General features: G+C 46.7%; 1 protein-coding gene across 2 annotated transcripts in view; it reads right to left on the minus strand.

Annotated features, from left to right (window-relative positions):
* The window catches only part of LOC144773609 (transient receptor potential cation channel subfamily M member 2-like), a 1,291,174-nt gene that overhangs the window by 1,217,689 nt on the left and 50,710 nt on the right, over positions 1–22,775 (minus strand). For both annotated transcript variants that reach the window (XM_078658751.1, XM_078658750.1), the window contains exon 2: positions 5,545–5,750. In XM_078658751.1, the coding sequence (XP_078514877.1) occupies positions 5,545–5,697 (153 nt within the window). In that variant the 5' untranslated portion in view covers positions 5,698–5,750. The remainder of the gene's footprint in view (positions 1–5,544; positions 5,751–22,775) is intronic.

The following is a 22,775-nucleotide window of genomic DNA, read 5'->3' on the forward strand; positions in this document are numbered from 1 at the left end:
ACAGGTGAGTGTGACCCACTTGTGGGACACCCCCGCGCCGCACGGCCACCAGCTGCTGCGTGTGCCCCCTCGCTGTGCCTAGCTGCCTCGCTGCCGGCCGACCCGGCTGTAGTTTGTTTTGTTTTTGTTTTGTCGATCAATTGTGCCTGTTTTCTTGACTGTCTTTCCCCGTGTTAAGCATTTTTGTCAATCCTTTGTGCTTGTTTCAGAGTCTTTCCCCGTGTTAAGCATTTTTGTCAATCCTTTGTGCTTGTTTCAGAGTCTTTTCCCCGTGTTCAGTGTTTTCCCGCTGTTCTCCAATCTTTTGTGCCTGTTTAGCAAGTGCGCTTTGTTTTTTCATCTGTGCCTGCCCCTTCGTCATCTCTGCCCGCTCTGTCTCCCGCCCTCCTCGCCGCCCCCCGCTTCCCGCCACTACCGCCGACCCCGCCCCTTTTCTCCTTCTGTTCCCTCCCCGCTCCCGCCTCCCAGCTGCTCCGCCCACCCGCGCACTTGGCCTCATATGGCGACCGTGCGAACGCGCAGCGTTGACGCGCAGCGGGCGCGCCGATTGTGCGCCGAAGGCGCGCCAAAGGTAAGCCCGTCTGCGCCCGTCCGCGACCGGATCGCGACCAGCGCCAGGACCCCTGGCCCCCACCGACGGAAGCCGACCCGACGAACCTACAGCGCCGCCGACCTCACCGCACTCAACACCGGCCACATCCCAGGATGTCACCGAGCCGCCCCGAAGCACACCCACGGACCCTTCAGCTGCCTCGCCTGCAAGTTCACCTGCATCCGGACCGTCCCTGCACCCGACAAGCCGAACTCCAGCAGCACCCACCTCAAGTGCATCCTGCTCAACACCCGCTCCGTCCACAGACACGCCGTAGAACTCTGGAACCTGCTCGACACCACCGCCCCCGACGTTGCCTTCATCACCGAGACCTGGATGAACGCCTCCTCAGCCCCAGACATCGCCATCGCCATCCCAGAGGGCTACAAGATCACCCGGAGGGACCGCGACAACCAGACCGGAGGAGGCATCGCCATCATCCACAGAGACACCATCCGCATCACGACCAACACCGACGACACCCTCACCACCGCTGAACACCTGCACTTCCAGATCCACACCAACCCGAAGACCACCCTCAGAGGCACCCTGATCTACCGACCCCCGGGACCGCGCACACGATTCAGCGAGGACATCGCCGACTTCGTCAGCCCGCACGCTCTCCCCTCCGCCGACTACATCCTCCTGGGGGACCTCAACTTCCACCTGGAGAACAACAACGACCGCAACACCATCACCCTGCTCGACAACCTCGACAACCTCGGACTCAAGCAACTGGTGACCACCCCCACCCACCTCGCCGGACACACACTCGACGCCATCTTCTCATCCAGCAAAGACGTCACCTTCAGCCACGCAACAGGACTCCACTGGACGGACCACAGCTGCGTCCACTTCACCTTCAGAAGAACGACGATCCACCACCTCCAGCAACAGGTTGCTCGAAGAAGCTGGAACAAGATCACAGCCGACCAGCTCACCGCCTCCCTGAGCCAGCACCCTCCCGCCAACTCAGCGAACCCCAGCCAGGCCGCCGACAACCTCACGAAGTGGATCAGCAACTGCGCGGACGAACTCGCCCCTCTAAGGACCCCGCCCAGCAGATCCTGCAGCAGAAAAACACCATGGTTCACCGACGAACTCAAGTGCTCCAAGAAGAACTGTCGAGCCCTCGAGAAAGCCTGGAGAAGGGAACCAACGACGGACAACATGACCACCCTCAAGCTCGCCACCCGGAAACACCACCAACTGATCCGCGCCACCAAGAAAAATGCATACAAGGACCGGCTGGACAACAACGCACACAACTGCAAGGAACTCTTCAACATCGTGAAAGAGCTCTCCAACCCCAACGCCGGAAACAACGACATCACACCGTCGCAAGACCTCTGCAACTCCCTCGCGTCCTACTTCCACAACAAGATCACGGACATACACAACAGCTTCAACAACCAACCAACGCAAGCCACAACCGCAACGACGCCACCATCCACCACCCTCCGCACCTGGACCCCGATCAGCACCGAAGACACCATCCGCACCATGAACTCCATCCATTCCGGATCTCCGACTGACCCCTGCCCTCACCACGTCTTCAACAAGGCCGACGCTGTCCTCGCACCCCACCTGCGGGACATCATCAACACCTCCTTCGACTCCGCCACCTTCCCTGAGAGCTGGAAGCACGCCGAACTCAGCGCTCTCCTCAAGAAACCCACAGCAGACCCCACCGACCTCAAGAACTACCGTCCCATCTCGCTCCTCCCGTTCCCGGCCAAAGTCATCGAGAAGACCGTCAACAAACAGCTGGCCGCCTTCCTCGAGACGAACGGATCCCTCGACCCCTCACAGTCCGGCTTCCGAGCGAACCACAGCACCGAGACCGCCCTCATCGCCGCCACCGACGACCTTCGAACTCTGATGGACAACGGAGAAACAGCGGCCCTCATCCTCCTGGACCTCTCCGCGGCTTTCGACACTGTCTGCTACCGCACCCTAGTACAGCGCCTCAGCAACATCGGAATCCAGGAGAAGGCACTGGAATGGATCACCTCCTTCCTCGACGGAAGAACACAAAGAGTCCGCCTACCACCGTACAAGTCAGAGGCCACCAAAGTCATCTGCGGCGTACCCCAAGGATCCTCGCTGAGCCCAACCCTCTTCAACGTCTACATGAGCCCCCTCGCGGCCATCGCACGCCAACACAACCTGAACATCATCTCCTACGCCGACGACACCCAGCTGATCCTCTCCCTGACCAACGACCCCGCCACCGCCAGAGCCAACCTGCACGAAGGGATGAGAGACGTAGCCGAATGGATGACGACCAGCCGCCTGAAACTGAACTCAGACAAGACGGAGGTCCTCATCCTGGGCTCCACGCCCTCCGCCTGGGACGACTCCTGGTGGCCCCCCGCCCTGGGCACCGCACCCAAACCGACGGACCACGCACGCAACCTGGGCTTCATCCTGGACTCCTCCCTCTCCATGACCAGACAAGTCAACGCCGTCTCCTCGTCATGCTTCAACATCCTGCGCATGCTACGTAAGATCTTCCGGTGGATCCCCACCGAGACGAGGAAGACGGTCACCCAAGCCCTCGTCACCAGCCGACTGGACTACGGCAACGCCCTCTACGCCGGTACCACTGCCAAACTCCAGAAGAGACTCCAGCGGATCCAGAACGCCTCGGCGAGACTCATCCTCGACATCCCCCGACGCAGCCACATCTCCGGACACCTGAGAGATCTGCACTGGCTCCCGGTCAACAAGAGAATCACCTTCCGGCTCCTCACCCACGCGCACAAAGCCCTACACGACCAAGGCCCGAGCTACCTCAACAACCGGATCAACTTCTACACTCCCAAGCGCCTCCTCAGATCAACCAACCACGCCCTCGCCGCCGTCCCCCGCATCCGAAGAGCGACAACAGGAGGAAGATCCTTCTCCTACCTGGCCGCCAAGACCTGGAACTCACTTCCGACCAATCTGCGCCTGACCCAAGACCACCTCTCCTTCAGGAAGAAGCTCAAGACCTGGCTGTTCGAGCAGTAGCGGCACCCCCCCCCTCCCAGCGCCTTGAGACCCTACGGGTGAGTAGTGCGCTCTACAAATGACCTGATTGATTGATTGAGCACTCCCAAGTGGTTTATTTTCAGTGACAGACAATATTTTATCAAGTATCTTTTTTGGTGGTAAAGAAGAAAAATATTCATTTATTGCCGGGGTTAAGGTACTTCAGCCAGGTTTTATCGCTTTGTCTGTAGATTTCCTGACTGCTTCCTCCGTTCCCATTCGCTTCATGAATATTGTGCGCGAACGTAATTTTTTTAGACCCATTTATCTTCCCTATTACAGCTTTTATAGTGATTTTACTAAAAAATCTCGGAGAGTCTAGTTCCAGAAAGGTGTATATGTCAGCATTAAACTCAAGAAAAAACCCCCTTACTGGGATAGGATTGGTGTGCCACTTGTATCGGAGAAAGGGATTGTTACCTTTTTCGACAACTTCGTCTCCGCGAAGGTCAAGATTTTTTTGGGCGGTGATGTTAATGGGGTGGCCCGTCCCGTCCTCGATCGTCCCCGGACGGCCACAGACGGCCCGCCCTTTGCCCGGGCTTAGCCCGGCGTCCCGCTCGCGTCCCGCTTAGTGTGAAGGTAGTGTCTTTATAGGCGGAGCAGGGGGCGGGAAGAGACTCCAGGTGCGCTCCGGTGATCCTGCGCAGCACCCTGGGTCTCGCAGTCCCGGCCCCTGTAACAGCAGCCTCACACGCAGTCCAAGAGCGGTCTTACACCCTCGCTTCAAGGGATAGCAGGCAAGGCAGCAGAAAGCCAAAAGTCACAGTGGTAGTGAAGCTACGAGCGGCACCCGCGGAGCGGGGGCCGCGAGCAGTTGTTGAGGCAGGCAGCCAATCAGGGCGGAACAGGGGCGGGAAGAGACTCCAGGTGCGCTCCGGTGATCCTGCGCAGCACCCTGGGTCTCGCAGTCCCGGCCCCTGTAACAGCAGCCTCACACGCAGTCCAAGAGCGGTCTTACACCCTCGCTTCAAGGGATAGCAGGCAAGGCAGCAGAAAGCCAAAAGTCACAAAGTGGTAGTGAAGCTACGAGCGGCCCCCGCGGAGCGGGGGCCGCGAGCAGTTGTTGAGGCAGGCAGCCAATCAGGGCGGAACAGGGGCGGGAAGAGACTCCAGGTGCGCTCCGGTGATCCTGCGCAGCACCCTGGGTCTCGCAGTCCCGGCCCCTGTAACAGCAGCCTCACACGCAGTCCAAGAGCGGTCTTACACCCTCGCTTCAAGGGATAGCAGGCAAGGCAGCAGAAAGCCAAAAGTCACAAAGTGGTAGTGAAGCTACGAGCGGCCCATAATAATCCATGGTCAGCCATGTGTGATCATGTTTTCTCAAGGCCTGGTGTTTAGGGTACACAGTGAGAGGGGTTGGGCTCAATGGGGGGGAGTTGGTAGCGGGAGGACAGGCTCTTGACAACTTTGAGGTCAAATGTTAGGGATTTGCATGGGGTGTCGATTTAGCCATCTAGCCTTTTGCTGGAAAGGAGAGGGGTTCTGGAAGGGTGACTGTACAGGTTGAATAGGGGCGGGCTTTCTGATGAAGGATAGAAAAGTAGTGCATGGAGTATGTTTTGCAATGCATGGAGTATGTTTTGCAATAGTGAAGTTCATCTTATAAGAGAACAATGATCAGGGTATTCGCCGAAAGGAATGAGATGTTGAGGAAGCTTAAAACAAATGAAGGCTATTGATGCAGTAACGAGAGCGACGAATGCAGGAGTCAAAGTAAACCATCATGTTCAATGTAGAGGTTGAGAAAAGATTAGGCCAGAAGGACACAAGCTGAGATATGAGGTATAAGTTACCATCCTTTGCATAATTGTGACATTGATCATCCCAGTTATGGGACTGGCCCAGTCTGGATCTAGTAACTCTTTACAATCTTGACCCAGCTCCTTCTCCCAGTCCCCTCCCTCCTCACTTGCCTCTGCATCATCTGCGACGGAGTCTCGATTTAGCAGTAGTTTCCACCAAATACTGTTAGCTCGTCTGGTTGGTGGTGGCAAGTGGTTCCATGAGGATCTCCACAGCTCTGGAGGTCCATCTGAGTGCACCACGTGACAATTCCTGGACACCATGACTTTTATACCACAGGACTACTCTGGTTCCGCTCCTTCAGAGATGGCGGATCCTGCAAAAATGTGTTAAAAGGTGTTTAGCAAAGGCTGTTCAGTTACAGGTGAAACACATATCAATTCTTCGGTACAGAGACATCCTCAGGGATTAAAGTTATCTTTGATTTAGTTGCCAAACAGCTCTTCTGCAGAGTGTCCTAAAAGGGCTGTAGAAGAGCCAAGTCTTCAACTGATTGATGGCCTACAAGTGTTCTTACTCATCGCCCAGCCATTTTTCACACAATAGTCAGACATTAAGAAGACACTCGCTATTCAACAGCTCATTTTGAACCAGGCTCTCAACAAGCATTGCTTGCTTTATACAGATGCCTACAAGTAAACACTCCAATTATAAGTGATGGAAAATATGGAGAACAGGATTTCCATGTATGTATTTGGCTGATGTCACATGGCGCAATAGGGCTGGTTTTCTGCTTAGACCAATGGCTCTTACCTACCCCATGCCTCACAACCCTGTCATCCCACACCAATGAACCCCAGAGCCCCTGGCTCTTCTTCCTTTAATTCTACACTAGCCAAGCCCAAGATGTGTCTGTAGGCAGATTACCCTTCATGATGTGGAGCCATTTAGTCTAGGTTTCTGAATCCTGTTATCTCATGTTCAGAGTCCGTGCTCTCCAGTGACCCATCAACCAAGGTCACAGAACCCAGGGATCCCTGAGCCTGTCTCCTTGTCCAAGAGACCCAAAGCCTCTGAACCCCTCTGCCAGGGCTGCAGAGCTCTAGGCCCAGGTGAGTTCTCACCCTTCTGCCTCTTACTCACAGAACCCCAGAGCTATGACCCATAGCAAGGCGTCATGGGCCCAAACAGGGGCGCAACTGAACCCAAACTTCATTTCAACCAAGGGAGCCAGAGCCAGCACTTCAAACAATGGGACAGAGCTATAACAATATAATATACATATAAATACAATATAACACAATATATTGTTCATTATACACATATTGTTCAAACATGAACGAATTACAACAAATGTGTTTTAGTGGCATTCACAAGGTTTACAGCCTGCTGACATGTATAATGGGGTTTACAAGGTTTAAGAGGCTACTGACAAAGATCTTTAGAAATGTGAATGAGTGACTTGACAACTAAAAAGCTGCTTCTATAGATTTCAACACAAAGCACTTTACAAATAGCTGTCGCAAAGTTGTTTCAAGACAAATCCAATTTTTGCCTTTGCTCCAAAAATTCCTTCTGTGAAAAGATAACGAGGGCAATAAATCTTGTTAATTCAAGCTTCAGAAAGACATTGCTGCTGTCTGTTGGCCAAAAGTATGTTTTCAGTCTGCTCATCGGGACAATGTAACATATGTCTGTTTGAGGCCGCACACGTGTATAGGTCTCAGACAATTGAGCGTATGAAGTTAATAAACTTGATTTCAGGATGTGTATCTGGCAAGTCATCAGCTTGATTCCCAATACATCTTCAGCTCCTCCTGAGTTGCAATAAGTGAGTGGCAGACAGTTGGTAATAATACCACCTCCTATTTACTCTGCCAGGAACCTGTGCTATCCTAAATAAAATTAAAAATGTGCAATAGTTTCCCATGGTGATCAGTTCTCATATGAGATGACTGAACAACCTTCATGTACAAAGACACCAGGAATCAAGAACTGGCAAAAAAAGTAGTTGCTTGAAATAACATTGCAACAAACAATGTATTCTTTCAATCCCCAGAACACCTAGTGTGTGTGGTTGATGGGCAATGTCCTGCAAAGAGGTTACTCCAAAAGAAACGGAAATAATGCCTCCTTATAGCACGTTAGCATAAAAAACATTCTTTCAAATCTGTTGAGGCCCCAGCAAATAAAGTGTCACATCCACTAAAATATCAATGTTGTTATTAAATCATCCAGGGACAATGCGCTTTATAATTTGTAACATTTGTTATGAAGTTCTTCAAAACTCCTTTCGAAAGAATGGCCACCATCTTCTCTATAATGGTTGTTTCTAAAGGTCTATACTAATTGTATTAACCAACCTGGCCTGGGTAGCAAAAGGGATACCCTTGAACAGGGCACAAGCAGGACACCAGAAAGAGGGCATTTAAATCATCCCAGGGAAAAACCTCACAAGCCACCCATTAAAGCAAAGTCTACGTCAGTCTTACAACGTACGCCGAGAAACGGACCATGGAGGGGTTTGCTTTAGGCGGACAAGGTAGGACTCTGGTCCGACATAAATGACATGTTCAGGCTGCACATAGATGAGCTATATCTCAATCCACCCAAAGGTCAGGTGCCAAACATGTGAGCTATTGCTCAGGTGAGGATGTTTCTGCGCTAAAAGAGCCACAACCCATCATTTATGCTCAATTTCTTCAGAAATTGCCACCAGTGATGCGTTTAGTGACCGAAAGCACCCGCTAAATACATTGAAAACCTATACTTGCAAGATATGAGTGGAGTTGTTACTTAAAAAGTGCAACAAATGCCCTAAGGCATCTTGGCACTGAACTGACAACTTCAGAAAAGATATGAAGCTAAACATTAAAACAAATACATTTTAAGAATCCGCATAAACCTAGAATAGTCCTATTTTACGCAGGCCAAGACGGATTGCATTCCAAATAAAGGAAGCTACAAAAGAATAGGAACTACGCGACAAGTCATGCTGCCCTCCCCAGAACCCCTTACCGCTGGTAAGCAGCCGGTTCAAGAACACCACCATTCAGTCAAGAAATGATGGTAGTATTAACACAAGATTTCATGTGACACAGAACAAGAAGGTTGTTCTTCAAAAGGCTCATTTGGAGGTAACAGGACCACACAGCAGTATGCATCAGGTGCAAATGCCATCATTGTAATCTTGACTGATGTCATTCTGAACAGCCCCATGGGCAATCACAGGGCCCGATTCACAGAAGTAATCGGAGACAAAATCCTAAACTTATTACTTTTGGTATTCACAGAAGGCATTTAGTAGTAGTAAAGTTAGGATTTTGTCCTAAGTCGGTCTTAAGTCAAACTTAAGACAAAATCCTAACTTTACTACTACTAAATGCCTTCTGTGAATACCAAAAGTAGTAAGTTTAGTATTTTGTCTCAGATTAGTTCTGTGAATCGCCCCCCTAAGTGCCTAAACCCGGTTTAAACCAATTTGACTACTATCTAGTAACTGGTGCACTTCTAGATGTTTAGAAAGATGGGGGCTAGAACGTCTCCCCAATTTTAGTGACTGCTCGCAAAAGATAGATAAGCCTAGAGTTAGCTTCTGCCCTGGTAACCATATTTGAATTCTTGAAAAGGGTCTTGACAGCCCCTTTCTTCCATCAACTAGCAACTGGAACAGATAAAAACAGGTGTCAGATGTAAGCAGGTGTAACAATTTTACAGTCCCAAGTGGACATACGACTTTAGGAAAGTAAACAAGTAGTACACCATCTCCTCTTCCTTGATCATTGGGAGATGTGTTGGAGGAGTGACAAAAAGGACCAAGGCTTGTAATTATGCTTCATTGAGACAGGATGTAACCAGAATCTGGGCAATACAATCATGAATGGAGTTGATCACTATCTTCTCAAAGAAAAAAAAAAAAAGGCCAAAGTGTCACAAACAATCTAGGAGGGGGAACAGGCTTTTTGCCACAGGGCAGATTGGTGAACAGCCCAAAACAGAGCCGTTTAGGAGTTGGAGGGCCGAGAAACAGAACTTGAAATAAAAGTCTTAATAACATTGATAGACAATTTGTAATGCCTAAGTTGTTGACATTCATATGGTGTTTTCAAAGTCTTGTGTATATACATGCAAAATTGAATATATTGGACATACGAATGTGGAGGTGTTACATCCTTGTATTACATATCCTAACATCTGATGAATGTGCCTAAACCTCCTCCAGCCTGTCCTACTCTCTAAAGAGTTATTTTGCTGTTTACCAGATCATTGTTTTTTAACCCCTTGCATGTGGGTCTCATTCCCCCGCTGTGCTGGGGGGAGGGGAAGCGCGCACAGCGCCCCGGTGCTCATGACGAGCTGAGCTCGTCTTGACCACACCAGTTTCTTTAGAACACTCGTACAGCAGGGGAATTAGCCCAGTGTGCGAGTGTTCCAACGGTCATGACTAGCTCAGCTCGTCATGAGCACCCGAGCACCGTGGCTCATGAAGAGCTCAGCTCGTCATGAGCATCAAAGGGGTTAAGTACTATGTACCTCATAAGGATAGGTTCAAGCCCCTAGGCGCAAAGACAGGGATGAAACTAAGGGCCTTATTTAGAGTTTCTCAGAGCAGGAGCACTAATCACAAAAAAGGTGATGGGAGGCTGCTTTCAACAAGTCTAAGTGCTGGCAATCGCTAAGGTGCTATCCAACCCATTGTCATTTTTTATCACCATGGCATCTCAGATTAAACCTAGCTATATGCAAATCCTTCTTGCCCTGCTCCAGTAGGTACAACCCAGCCCAAAATGCCAAGCCTGGTCCTCTCTGAACCAGAGCACAAGCAAGCGAGGACTGGTTTCGCCCTTATTGGTGTTCTTCAGCCGGGTGTAGCTTGGTTTAATTGGCACAGTGAGCAACAAACCCAGGCCTGGGCATGCCTTTGGCCACTTAGAGTGTTACATTAAAAGCACAAAGGTTGATGGGAAGATGCTTATAATAAGTCTAGCCACTGGCATTTCCAAGGTGAATAACCCATCACCATTTTGCCCACCATGCCACCTCAGATTAGACTCGGCTGTATGCCAATCAGTCTTGACCCTGCTCTAATAGGAATAGTCCAGTCTGAACTGCCAAGCCGGGTCCTCTCGGAACCAGAACACAACACCCAGGACCAGTTTCACCCTAGTTAGGGCTCAGTCAGGTATCACTCGGTTGTAGTGGCACAGCGGCCACCAGAGGCTGAGGGTGTCATGATAGAATTTAAGACAGTGAATTTGGTTGTGTCAGCTAGTGTCAAGAAGTGGTTGATGTACTGCAGGACTACCAACCACCATGAGCAGTTCAAATGCAAAGAAGCAATAAGTGCCAAATGAAGATCCACACAGTCAGAGGAGACTGCACTTGTAAATGTAGTTGTACTTGTAAAGCGCACGGCTGCCTCAGCAACGGGGCGTCCCGGCGCTGCACTCATACCGCTGTGGAACCCTTCCTGGCTTTCCTTTGAGATGTCCACTCCTGGGCGCCCCCCAAGGTGAAGCCAGGCATCCAAGCGCTGCTGGGGCCATTGTGGAGATTAAGCAAGCTATTGCCCAGAGTCACAGAGTGGGACCCATGATTAGACTAGGCAACAAGGCGAGAATTATCAGGTCCGGGGAAATTGAGTCCAAGAGCCGCCGAGGCAGGAATTGAACCCTGGTCCCGGACCAGACCTCTGCATCACGGTCTGCCGCTCTAACCATTGAGCCACACTTCTCCACTTGCACAAGAAAAACCCTCATGATGTCTCAAAGAGGGCGACTGGTAGAGGACATAATACATCTCAAAACCCCAGCTGGTGTACCAAAACAAAACATTCTAAAAATGCTCACTGTTGGTGATTGTGAGGGATGCAGGACTTGCTACAGGAAACTACTTTTTTCCCCTCGAGGTAATTTTTTTGCCAATGAAACTGAATTGGCTTGTGTTTGGCAAAAGGTGTACGTTGACATGTTTAAATGGATATACTGTGATTGAACCCTACTGTATTTGAGATGTCGCCCACATAAAAATGAAACTAATATTGCAAAGATGAAAGATCTGGAGAATACGAGTAATTATCAAGGGTTATGTGATATCACTTTGACCTCCCGGGTCCGGCCGAGGTCAGTAACTAATAAAATGGGTCTAACTTATGAATAAAAGTGCCTTTTGTGTCATCAATGGCTTTAACCACATAATAAGTGATCATATATGCACAACGTCATTCATCTTTGAACTCATGCATTTATTCATCATTCCACTGACTCATTCTTGCATTTACCCTTTAACACAACTGCAATAAAACACAACAAACTCAACAACAAATGCAAGATAGATAAAAAGAATACAAGAAGAAAGAAAACATGCTGCTGTCCGATCTCGCATGAATATGCATGCCGTAACACAACTGAACATAGCAGCGGGTGCCTGCCTTACAACGGTGTCATAAATGCACTATCGTGGTTTTAAAGATTTAGAGGAAGCAGTTGAGTGGGATGCTGTGCACAGCAGATGAAATGAGTGACATGCAGTATCCTCTTAAGCAACATTAAAATAAAAAGAGCATAAGCGAGGAAATGAAAGGCGAACTATAAAAGGAGAAGTTTTACAACTAAAGCATTTGCTACCACACCTCACATTGAAACACTCATTTTCAGGTGCAGGTACACAATGCTGTAATTCACAGGGCAAAAGAGCCAATGACTGATGCAGATTGAACCATTAACCCATACAGTTCTCAGTCATGGATGAAAGCAGAGTGTAAATGACATTCAGACAGGTCATTGACAGAACAGAGCTGACCCAAAGGCCTTCTCTGTATCCATATATATGTTTAGATATGGATTATGTATGTATTATTCCATGATCTGCTTATAACACAATCCAGGCAGGCAGCTAAGAGTTTCTAGCAAGAATTATTCAAATGCCAATCTTCTCCTTCTAGGGTTGGTCAGAAGCAGTAACCAAAGCCAAATAATTCCCTACACAAGTAATCATTGACATTTTATGAAACACAATATCTGTGTCTAAGTTTTAATACTGAGTGATACCATCTACCTTTAAATACCTATTGGCTTTAACTTTTGCTTTTCACAATTGATATGTCAGGCCTACTGCCTTGGTCATAACTATTATAAACCAGCAGGCCTTTAACCTTATGATTGGCTTGTCACCATAACCAACTTAGACCTATTGTGTTGGTTCATACGTCTTCCCACACGACAACCATCAAGTACACCCTCATAAAATTACAAATATCTGCAAATGCACTCAGGAAAACATTGTAAAATCCCTACTAACAGAGCCTAGTAAGGATTACCATAGTGCAAATCGTTTATCCTCATGGTTTGTTCAGGTGGATCTTTAACTCCAAAACTCTTGCCTACTACAATAATCTGCAAGATTACGTGTAACAAAATACCAGCATACAGGCTTTAGCTAACTGCAATAACAATTCACCTTTAAACATCTATTGCTTTTAGCACATGCTCTCTACACTCAGTGAGGCCTATTTGTTTCATCATAGCTCTTCTTTATTAAAAGACCACACCTAAGGAGTTCGACATACCTTTTCCCAGTAAACCGACTGTTGGACATAGCCTTCTTAGCAGGATTTCCCCTAAAGGTTTTGCTTTTTATCCTCCGAGACGTTGACTTCTCTGTTTGTGACCCTAGGACTCTGGGGGGCACATGCCCACTATACTGCAGTGGGAAGGTGCAAGCACCCTTTCTACACAGATCAGGAATGGGGTGCCTATGTGATTTGGGTAGGTGGTGTCCCTGTGATCGCCCTGTAAAAAGGTTCACCACATACCCAGGGGGCAAGGATGGCACTGGCTAGTAGTGGGACAAGGCACTGACTGTGCCCCCATTGGACTCACCTGCCAATCTTATATCCTGCTCAGGTTGGCTTCACCTACTCTGGAGCAAATACAGAGGGGGCCTCCCCTACCCCAGGTGGGTTCTCCCTACCTCGGGGGTCAGCTACCCCCAATTGGAAACCTCCAGGGTGGTAGTGTGGAAGTGTGTGCACCATTCCTGCCTATGGTAGGAAATGGTGCTTACCTGATGGGGTGAAACAGATCACCCACCTGCCAATGCCTGCGGTGTGAGTTCTGGCACCACTGATGTGCTGAGCACGAGTCCAGCCTGCTATTGCTGGCAGGTCTATGGCTTTGTAGTCAGTTAAATATTTAAAATAGTTGCAACTCCTAGTTTCCTTTTAACTATCAGTAGGAACTTTACAAACATAGCATTTAAAATAATATCATTTGAGTGCAGGCACTTAATCAGGGCCTGCCTGCATGTCCTTATGCCTCATGCCTTGAATGGAAACTTAAGCAATGTCTTTCTCTCCTGCAAGAGTTCAGGAGAAGTACACAGAAGATGGAGAATATCCTCCTCACCACTATTGCAGTCTACATTGCGTTTGGATTACCGATCTCTCCCACAGTGGAAGGTGACAGGCCTGGCATTCCAAATCTGGCTTTAAGGAGCAACTGTTTTTTTTTCCCATCCAGGGTGTTACCAGATATTGTTGAATTTCCTTCTTTTTAAAACCGTTAATTATCGCCCAAGCGTGTTTTCTCTTAGTAAGAATCGCTTTATCGTTCAGAGTCAATAGGTGGTTTGCAGTTTTATTAATTATTTTCTTAAACGATGTTTTGGTTATATTATTTTCCCATATCGGCATGGCCGCAAAATCCTTTATTGCTTCCCTAAGATAGAGCCCTGCAGTGGAGTTAGTATCGTCATTTAGTTCTCTCCATAACAGGTGCGATATTTCATTTTGGTGGTCAGTTTTTATTTGATTCCAAACTTTTATAAAATGGCCTTTACTTGCATAGTGTTGATTTATTAGTCCAAACTCCAACCTTAATTGGGCTGGGGATGCGTTCGCGTGAAGACGAAATAGGGCCCGATATGCTCTGGTTATGATTTTGTTCAGAGTATCAGTATCCTTACCCATTACAACTTCACTACCATATGCGATAGACGGTAGGAGTCTTGCACCAGTAATACTCAGAAGAGGGCCGTAGGTTAGACTAGAAAGTGACTTCTGGACAATTCTGAATGCTGCAGTTAATGCATTCGCTTTTCTTTGGATGTCTTTGTTTGTAATTGGAAGTTGTCCCTTTCAATCAAATAACACACCCAGGTATTTATATACCTCTACTTGTTCTAGCTCCATCTGGTCCATGAACCATTTACTCTTGAGTCTTATCTTATTATTTTTGGTAACTACCATGATCTTAGTCTTTGTCTCGTTTATGACCATCCCATTATCCTTCGAGTACATGAGAGTCCGCCTAATTAGACACTGTAGTCCCACTTTAGTGTGGCTCAAGAGTATGACATCGTCCGCATACAACAAGTTCGTGAGACGCTTATCAGCTAATTTCAGGGGGTGCACGTTTTCCTCGTCCAGTATTAGATAGGTCGGCAAGAAACAAATTAAAAAGGGGGGCTAAATCACAGCCTTGTTTCAGGCCTTGATTTGCTGCAATCTCCTTAGGTAGTGTTCTGCCATCCCCCATCCTCACACTCACCCATGTGTCTGTATACAAAAGACGAATCAGTTTAAGAAGGGGAGGTGGAATTTTCATTTTCTCAGCATTTTCATTTGCTGATCACCAGTGATGTTTTTAGTCCCAGAACGCCAGCCTGCCATGGCAAGCCATCGAGTGCGTAGGTACCAATGATTCTTAGCTCGTGTCCGGACTGCCATTGCGGGCCGGTCAGCGCACTGACACCAATGATGTTTTGGAGACATAAGTCAATTGCCTGCCTCTGCAGGCTGGACCACACATGGGCATCAAGGATGGTGCTACACCTGGGCAGGTCTGCCTGCGCACATGCGCACCAAAGGTGTTTTAAACATTTGCCTGGCCTGCCACTGCCGGTCGTGTGCACACTTTTTGAAATACATTTTTTTCCAGAGTTATATATAGCGCGATCTAGACCCACGGTATCTGGTATCAGAGCGCTTTACATAGAACCAGTTGCGTTACATGAGGACACACTTTCATTTTTGTTAGGCACAGGGAGATTCAAGTGATTTGCCCAGAATCACAGGATGTTCAGCGTCATTGCTGAGACTCGAAACCGGTTCCCTAGATTCGAGGTCGACTGCCCTAGCCGTTAGGCCAACACCTCTTCCCACTTGCACGTGCCAGGATCGTGCTTTTAAAGATGTGTCCAAACCTGCCATGGTAGGTCTGTGATGGCACCATTGCGTGCGCACTCCGGGTGGCCTTTGGAACGCATTGGCGATCCAGAGGGGACCTTTTACTTCCATGCAGGGTGGAAGGCGAAGGGTCTGGCAAGAATACATGTTATGTTCCCTTCCCAGATACTAAGGAATACACCAGCAGGTTTCTCTGCATACAAGGCTTGCTCTTCTTATAAGTTAGTATGGGGATGGCAATAGTGGAATGAGGTGGGAACTCATGATGTTTGGATTCGCAATGCCAAACGCTTTCCAGTGGTAAAGGTGGACTTGGCACAACTCGCTTAGAAATGCTACTTCCAGAAACGTGGACATTTCTATGCTCTAAACCTCTTTGTTTGCCATGGTGCTTGGCGCCGGTCAACATTGGAGGCCAGGGGAGCACATCTGAGCATTCCCCAGTGAGCCATAGACCATTGGTCATGCAACTGGATGCCGACCTCTGCCATTTGCAGGCCTGGTGGAGTAAATGGGAGGAAGAGGTTGTGACACTTGGCCTCTGGAGCAAGATCATGGCCCCCATAAAGATAGGGATCTGCATTCCATGGCCTAATGACAGACAGGATGGAAATTTAGGGTACCCATCTGTGGTTCAAAGGGATACCCTTTAAACCCCAGTAACTACAAAGAAGCTCTACAGTATAACTACTGGTGCCATCCTCAAACAAAGGAGAGATCGGCTTGCGGGACATGGTACTGGAAAGCCCAGGCAGCGAAGTGCACACTGCTAGAGGATTCGGTTATGCACAAGGAGGATTACTGCCCTTGGAAGGGACAACACGCCCTTCCTGAATAGTAGCTGGCCTGGGCTGTCTACCTGCTGAATTGTGGCACCCTGAAGTGGGCTCCCTAAGGACCAGTTTGCTGATCTCCGTTTCTCTTGCCAGTCTCGGGGATATCAAACATCCCATATGGGAGACCCACACCACCTTCCGTTGAGATCTGGAGAGTGGTGCCCTCTTAATTGCCCACATTGACTGCTGAAGTCCAACAGACCGCGAGGCGTGAGCTTGGAATTAACAATCCTGCCTAGAGACCGGAGTGCCAGGATTACCTGGGTATGACCCTGATCAACGTGTACCAGACGGGTTGCTCTCAGGCCGAGAGATTCCCCTTGTGTTATTTCCCATTCATCGCTGGTTTCCTTTCTGGGCCCATTAGAGTGGACCAACTTCCCTCTCCTCACATGGCCCCTCCCAACGACTCATTGGCACCAGGTAGGAGTGAGAGTGAGAGACTAGGTTGGAGGAACACTTCCAAGGAAGTTAGGGAGCAGGTCAAGAGACTGTTTGACCCCTCCTGTGCTTCGCAGAACTGGGCTGGTGCCAGAAAACCCCAATGGACCCCCGTTTGTAACTGATTATTGCCTCAGCCCGCTTCTACATCGCAACTTGTTGGCGAACGTCCCGGGATGGGCGAGTTCTGCCATACGGGGACATACCTTCAGTCAACCAGTTTCCAACACGTACGAAAGCCTAACATGGATAATTGTATCTCATATCTTCTATCCCCACAATTTGTTTGCATAGATCATCAACACCAAAACCCTTGCTCATCATACTAATTGTGAAATTCCAGGTAAGAAAGTGCCTGCCTACCCAACACCAGGCAATTGAAATGCAACCATCATGCATACAATTACAAATAGCAGAAAAATACAGTTTGAAGAGCCTAAACAACCCCTTTCAACAGGGCCTACCAAAAATCACAGTGAAAACCTCCAGGGTTTTTTAGAGTGGGTGGCCAACACCAAAACCCTTGCCAACTATAGTAATCTGTGGGATTCCTTTTAACAAAATGCCCGTCCATAGGCTTTGAAGTAGAGTAATAACAATCCACACTTAAATGCTTATTGGCTTCGGTGTACGGTTTTCACAATTAAAAATCAGGACTAGGGGCCAGATGTAGGTAAATCTCATTTACCGATTCATAAATAGCGAATTTTACCGATTCGGTATTTAAGAATCGGTAAATGAGATTTAGGTAAAAAAAAAAAAAAAAAAAAAAAATCGGTATTTTTAACCGAATAGGTAAGATCGGTATTCACCGATTCGGTGAATACCGAATCGGTATTTGCTTTTGAATCCTATGGCCCTTGAAGCCCATAGGATTCAATAGCAAATACCGATTCGGTATTTACCGATTCTGTAAAAATACCGAATTGCTAAGGGGGACAGGGTGTCACTTTGACACCCTGTTGCACCCCTGTAACTGGCTTGTGCGCCATGTGGCACACAGACATGCCCTTAGGGCATGCCTGTGTGCCACATGGCACAGGTGTACATGCACAGATGTGCATGACACCCTGTTGCACCCCTGTAACTGGCTTGTGCGCCATGTGGCACACAGACATGCCCTTAGGGCATGCCTGTGTGCCACATGGCACAGGTGTACATGCACAGATGTGCATGACGCCCTGTTGCACCCCTGTAACTGGCTTGTGCGCCATGTGGCACACAGACATGCCCTTAGGGCATGCCTGTGTGCAACATGGCACAGGTGTACGCATAGATGTGCATGTACACAGGGATTCGGTATTTACCATGCAAATGTATTACATGGTAAATACCGAATCCTGAAAGGCCTGTAGCACTGTTCAAAATGCTACCTACATCTGAAAATACAGATTCGGTAAATTTACCATTCGGTAAAATTACTGAATCAGTAAAAATTTACAGAATCAGTAAATTTACCGATTCTGTAATTTTACCGATTGGGTAAAATTACCGAATCTGTACGTTTGAGCCCCTACATCTCCATAGCCCAATACCAGTCGGAAACGGCCGAAAATCGGTATTTTCGGCCGTTTCCGAATGGTATTGGGCTACCTACATCTGGCCCTAGATCCTTTATCATAACATTTCATAATAAACAGATCATGTCTACAGCCATGATCATTGGCTTGCTTCCGTAGCCAACTAGGTCCTGCTTTTATTTGTATACACTTTGCCAGAACCCCAAAAGTGCAAAACATGCAGCCTTTTTAATGGAAGTACACTAATTTGGCCCAATCAAATCCTGTATCCAGGAGAACCAACATGTGCATGGAACCTAAACCCCTTTCTCAGTAGGACTCCGTAAGCTCTATTTTTTTGACCATGTAAGGTTAAACGATAGTTGCATTGTCAACCCAGACCTAAAAATCCTTAGCTCTCAAAACGTAAAACTGCTCTCTGAAGTCTAAAGCTAGTGACTGCTGTTCCTCCAGCTGTGCTGCTGCTGCCAGACCTAAACATCATAAATTATCTAGTTATCTAAAACACTTTGATAGCATTACAATGTCATGTGTGTGCCCCTGAGAGTTTAAACTCGGACAGCTGAATAAATAAAGCAAAATTATCACAGATGCGTGGAGAGCATGCTCTGTTGTGGAAGAACACAACTTCTGCCCAATCAAAATATGTGCTCCCAGCTACCATTATGTGTGCATAGCCAAATCACCCCTTCTGGGAGTGCTTCTTTTTTTAAATTGGCTACAGTGTGCGGGCCTCACGTCCTCTTCTTTCGTGTGGTGCATGGACCAAGTACTTCTACTCCTTCACCCCACCTCTTCCCTGTTGCTTCTTCCCACTCCCAATCCCCTGTTTTTCATATTACAGACAACAGGGTGAAAGGAGGAAAAAGCATTACTTCTTCCTTTTCCTGCCCCCATTGCCAGTGTTGCTTTTGTCACATCCAACTCCCCTTGTCTATGTTGCTTCTTCCCCTCCCACCTCCACCCTTCTGTTGTCTGTGTTGCTTCTTCCTTTCCAACCTCCCACCCTCCCATTGTCTGTGTTCGCTCCATCCATTGCTATAAGAAATAAAGTGCTGTGATGCGGCTAGAGCTGGCCATCTCATAGTGGTTTTTTTACCGTCCCGTTGCCTGGAATTTGGAAAATTTACTCTGAGATCCCACAAAATCGGAGGCAAAACGTGGCAGAGAAAAAGAGGTGGAGTCATGAGGAGCGGAAAGCAGAGTCTGACAGTCGACTTTTACATTTATTTTTTAAGAAACATCTGCTGCATGGATATTGGCAACAATGACCTATAACAGATTATTGTTACATATATTACTTAACTGGTGGCAAAGAGGATGCATTTTAAAGTATCTTCTAGGGTTGCGACACCTGCTGCAGAGATCGTTCTGCGCACAGTAATTTTGAAGGGATTATGATGGCAGTAAAATAACTCTTGGTTAACACAGTTTTAGGAGATTTGTGTTTTGCCCAGTCTCAGTTTTGACTCATAAAGTAGCATAGGGCGTTAATGTGCCTCACATCGAGCAACATGCAGATCACAGATTGGTATTTTATTTAGAGAGTTAAGGGGGTGACTGCTTTTGATGTTGAGATCATTTTCTTACTTCCACTTCATAAATTGGAAACCTTCTAATATAGCACAGGGATACATTTACTGGCATCTAGGAGCTTCATGCAAACTGTAAATCATGGGTTTAGATCCTTATTGCTTTTCTTAATCTGCTGTTATTCTAAGATTGCAAAGAAGGGTTCCTTTCGAAAATAATAAAGTCTCGTTAGTACAGATATCCACACTCACTGTGTGACTTTATATATCCTGACTTCGTGTTTCTCCCGACTATTCAGCCTTAACATTTAATGTTCACAAGTATGCATATGAGATTCCTACACCTTCTAACCTTCAGTCTCTTTTGTAACATTTCCTGTACATGGATTTGCACACACATGATTTGTTCTGCCTCTGTGTGATGTAGAGTGCTCTGACACCGTTCACTGCTATAAAAATAGCTATTTAAATCAATATTTGTGTAATTACACATACAGACCAATACATCTTGCATTCTTTTAGAGCAAGCACATCTCTTACGGAGTTGAAAAGTTTAAAACTTAAGTACTTGACAAGTAGTAACAAGGCGCGTGCCTCTATCTTTCTATTGCATTGTTGCCTAGGTGTTAGGCTCCAGATGGCTCCAAATCAGGATAATATGTGAACAAAAGGAGGGCTGATGGCCCTTTAAATCAGACCTTTGTTTTGGGCCAAGCTGGAATCTAAAATCAGAAAGGTGTCTGGATTTTGCTGTTCTGAACAGAATGCAGACAAGTTGCAGATGCCTCTGAATGGGTCATGGTGATGGTAAATTAACAAATTCAGCGTGTTACTCTTTGTCGGCCGGATACCAGATCCGGCCAACGAATAGTCGCCAGAACCGGGATCCGGCGCAATGCCCCTACTTTCCAGCACTGCTCTTTCAAATGGATTCTGTTTCAGTTGCATTTTCATTTGTGCCAGCATTTGTTTTCGTAACAAAAACAAAGTTCTGTATACTCTTTGTACCAACACAGTCATAAAAAAGCCCCAACTAAATATCAATTGGATTACATGCAATGTCAAGGATTGTCTAGGATGGTGTCAAGGCACTTCTCCCAAAAACAATTTTGTCCGGTGTGTTTTTATAGCAAGACAACTAGATAGTGCAGTTGTGTAATTGGTTGCATAATTAGAGATTTTAGAGTTAGATTATAGATTTACCGCAATTGCACCCTATTCTGCAGTTTACAATATAATATGCAGATTTCACAAAAATAGAGTAACTATCCATGCTCCCGAAATGCATTGGGCAAAGACAAAGTTTTTGTTTAAAGCAAGTTGTTAATCAACATTGACTGTATGTAAAATTGACTGTCTAGAGAAATGGGCATTCTTACCCATAAGAGTAGGAGTGGTTTATGTATTATTGTAGAAACAAACATTAATTCTGTGATGTGAACGGATAAAAAAAAAAACGGAATTTTTTTTTCCGTATTGTATGCTATATTCGCAGCGGTTTACACTGTATCCGAATGATTGGTAGCACTTGGTAAAGTCACAAAATAAACTTTTTGCCAGGCTTAAACTTTTTTGCCAGGCTTAAACTCGCTTTTTAATACATATAAGTCAACTCTAAGGTAGGCCCTAAACAGTAGATAGGGCAGGGTGTATTGTATTTAAAAGGTTAATCAATATTCTTTACTATTTCTTCATTAAGCCATAAAACATACATAACATTGTGCACAGTAAAACTAAATACATCCATAATACCATTCTGTATAAGTTTCAGTTAAAAAAACTACATTCTAAACAGGCATATGCCCTTGCATCTAAAAAAAAGTTTAAAAGTAATAAAAACCTACCTTTATATTATTATATGGTATTATCACACTACTACTAAAAAATCACCACCCGACTAAACACCTAGTTACAGTACCTACAAGCTATTAGTAAGATTTAATTCTGTAAAGTGTGAAATTGAGGTTGTGAATGTGAGCTCTGCAGAAGATGCAGCTAAAGTAGAAAAATATACAGATACGCCAGCAGGGAAGGTTGGGAGATTGTACTTATTTAACCCACTTGCCACCCCTTTTTAGGTCAAGCATTGGAGACCTCTTGTATATACTTTAGTATAGCCTTCTCTTGTGGGATTAAAGCCATCTCCCTGATTTTAATCTGTTTGTTTCAGTGTCCTTTAAAAATCCTTGCTTGCTAGTGGTCAGTCCTGCCTCTTTGCCCTCCTTTTGCGCTTTTGTTTACTCCCACAGAGCAGGGACTTCGTACTGTATTTTTACGCTTTGGTTTTTCATCTCTTGGTTTGAAGGACAACTTTATTATCTCTTTTTTGCTGGTGTTACACTCTGGGTTCTTTGTAGCTCCTTGCATTTTATTGCATCATTCCTTCCTCCCTCCTACTCCCAGGACCAAAAAGACCAGCTGTTGTGCTCGACCGTGCTCAGCAAGACAAAGAAAATTACAAAGATTTGTTGGCTCGGATGAACTTTTGGTTTAATTTTGCCAAGTGTTTTTTTCGCACTTGACCTGCAGCCCTTCCTCTGTAACAAAACACAATACTGGCTAATGGCAAAGTGAGAAAATAAAACTTATTCAACAGTGCACTCCATTGTTGTATAGCATTTTAGGGCCCTAGTGTAATTTTCACGATTCATGCCCTTATATAGGTATAAATCACCTGGTCCTTATATAGGCATAGAAATTATAACCATATTAAGACATAGCCCATGCAGTCCAAATACAGGCATGGATACTTCCACTAGTTCCGAAAAGCCCTAACGACTTCTTGGAAAACTCTGCTTCAGCAGTCAGGGACTTCCCCTAGCTTGAATATTGATTTGTCCAAGAACTCATGGAGTTTACAAAGAATTGCGATTCTTTGATGACGTT

The sequence above is a fragment of the Lissotriton helveticus genome, chromosome 8, assembly GCF_964261635.1.
Source record: "Lissotriton helveticus chromosome 8, aLisHel1.1, whole genome shotgun sequence".
Lineage (NCBI taxonomy): Eukaryota > Metazoa > Chordata > Amphibia > Caudata > Salamandridae > Lissotriton > Lissotriton helveticus.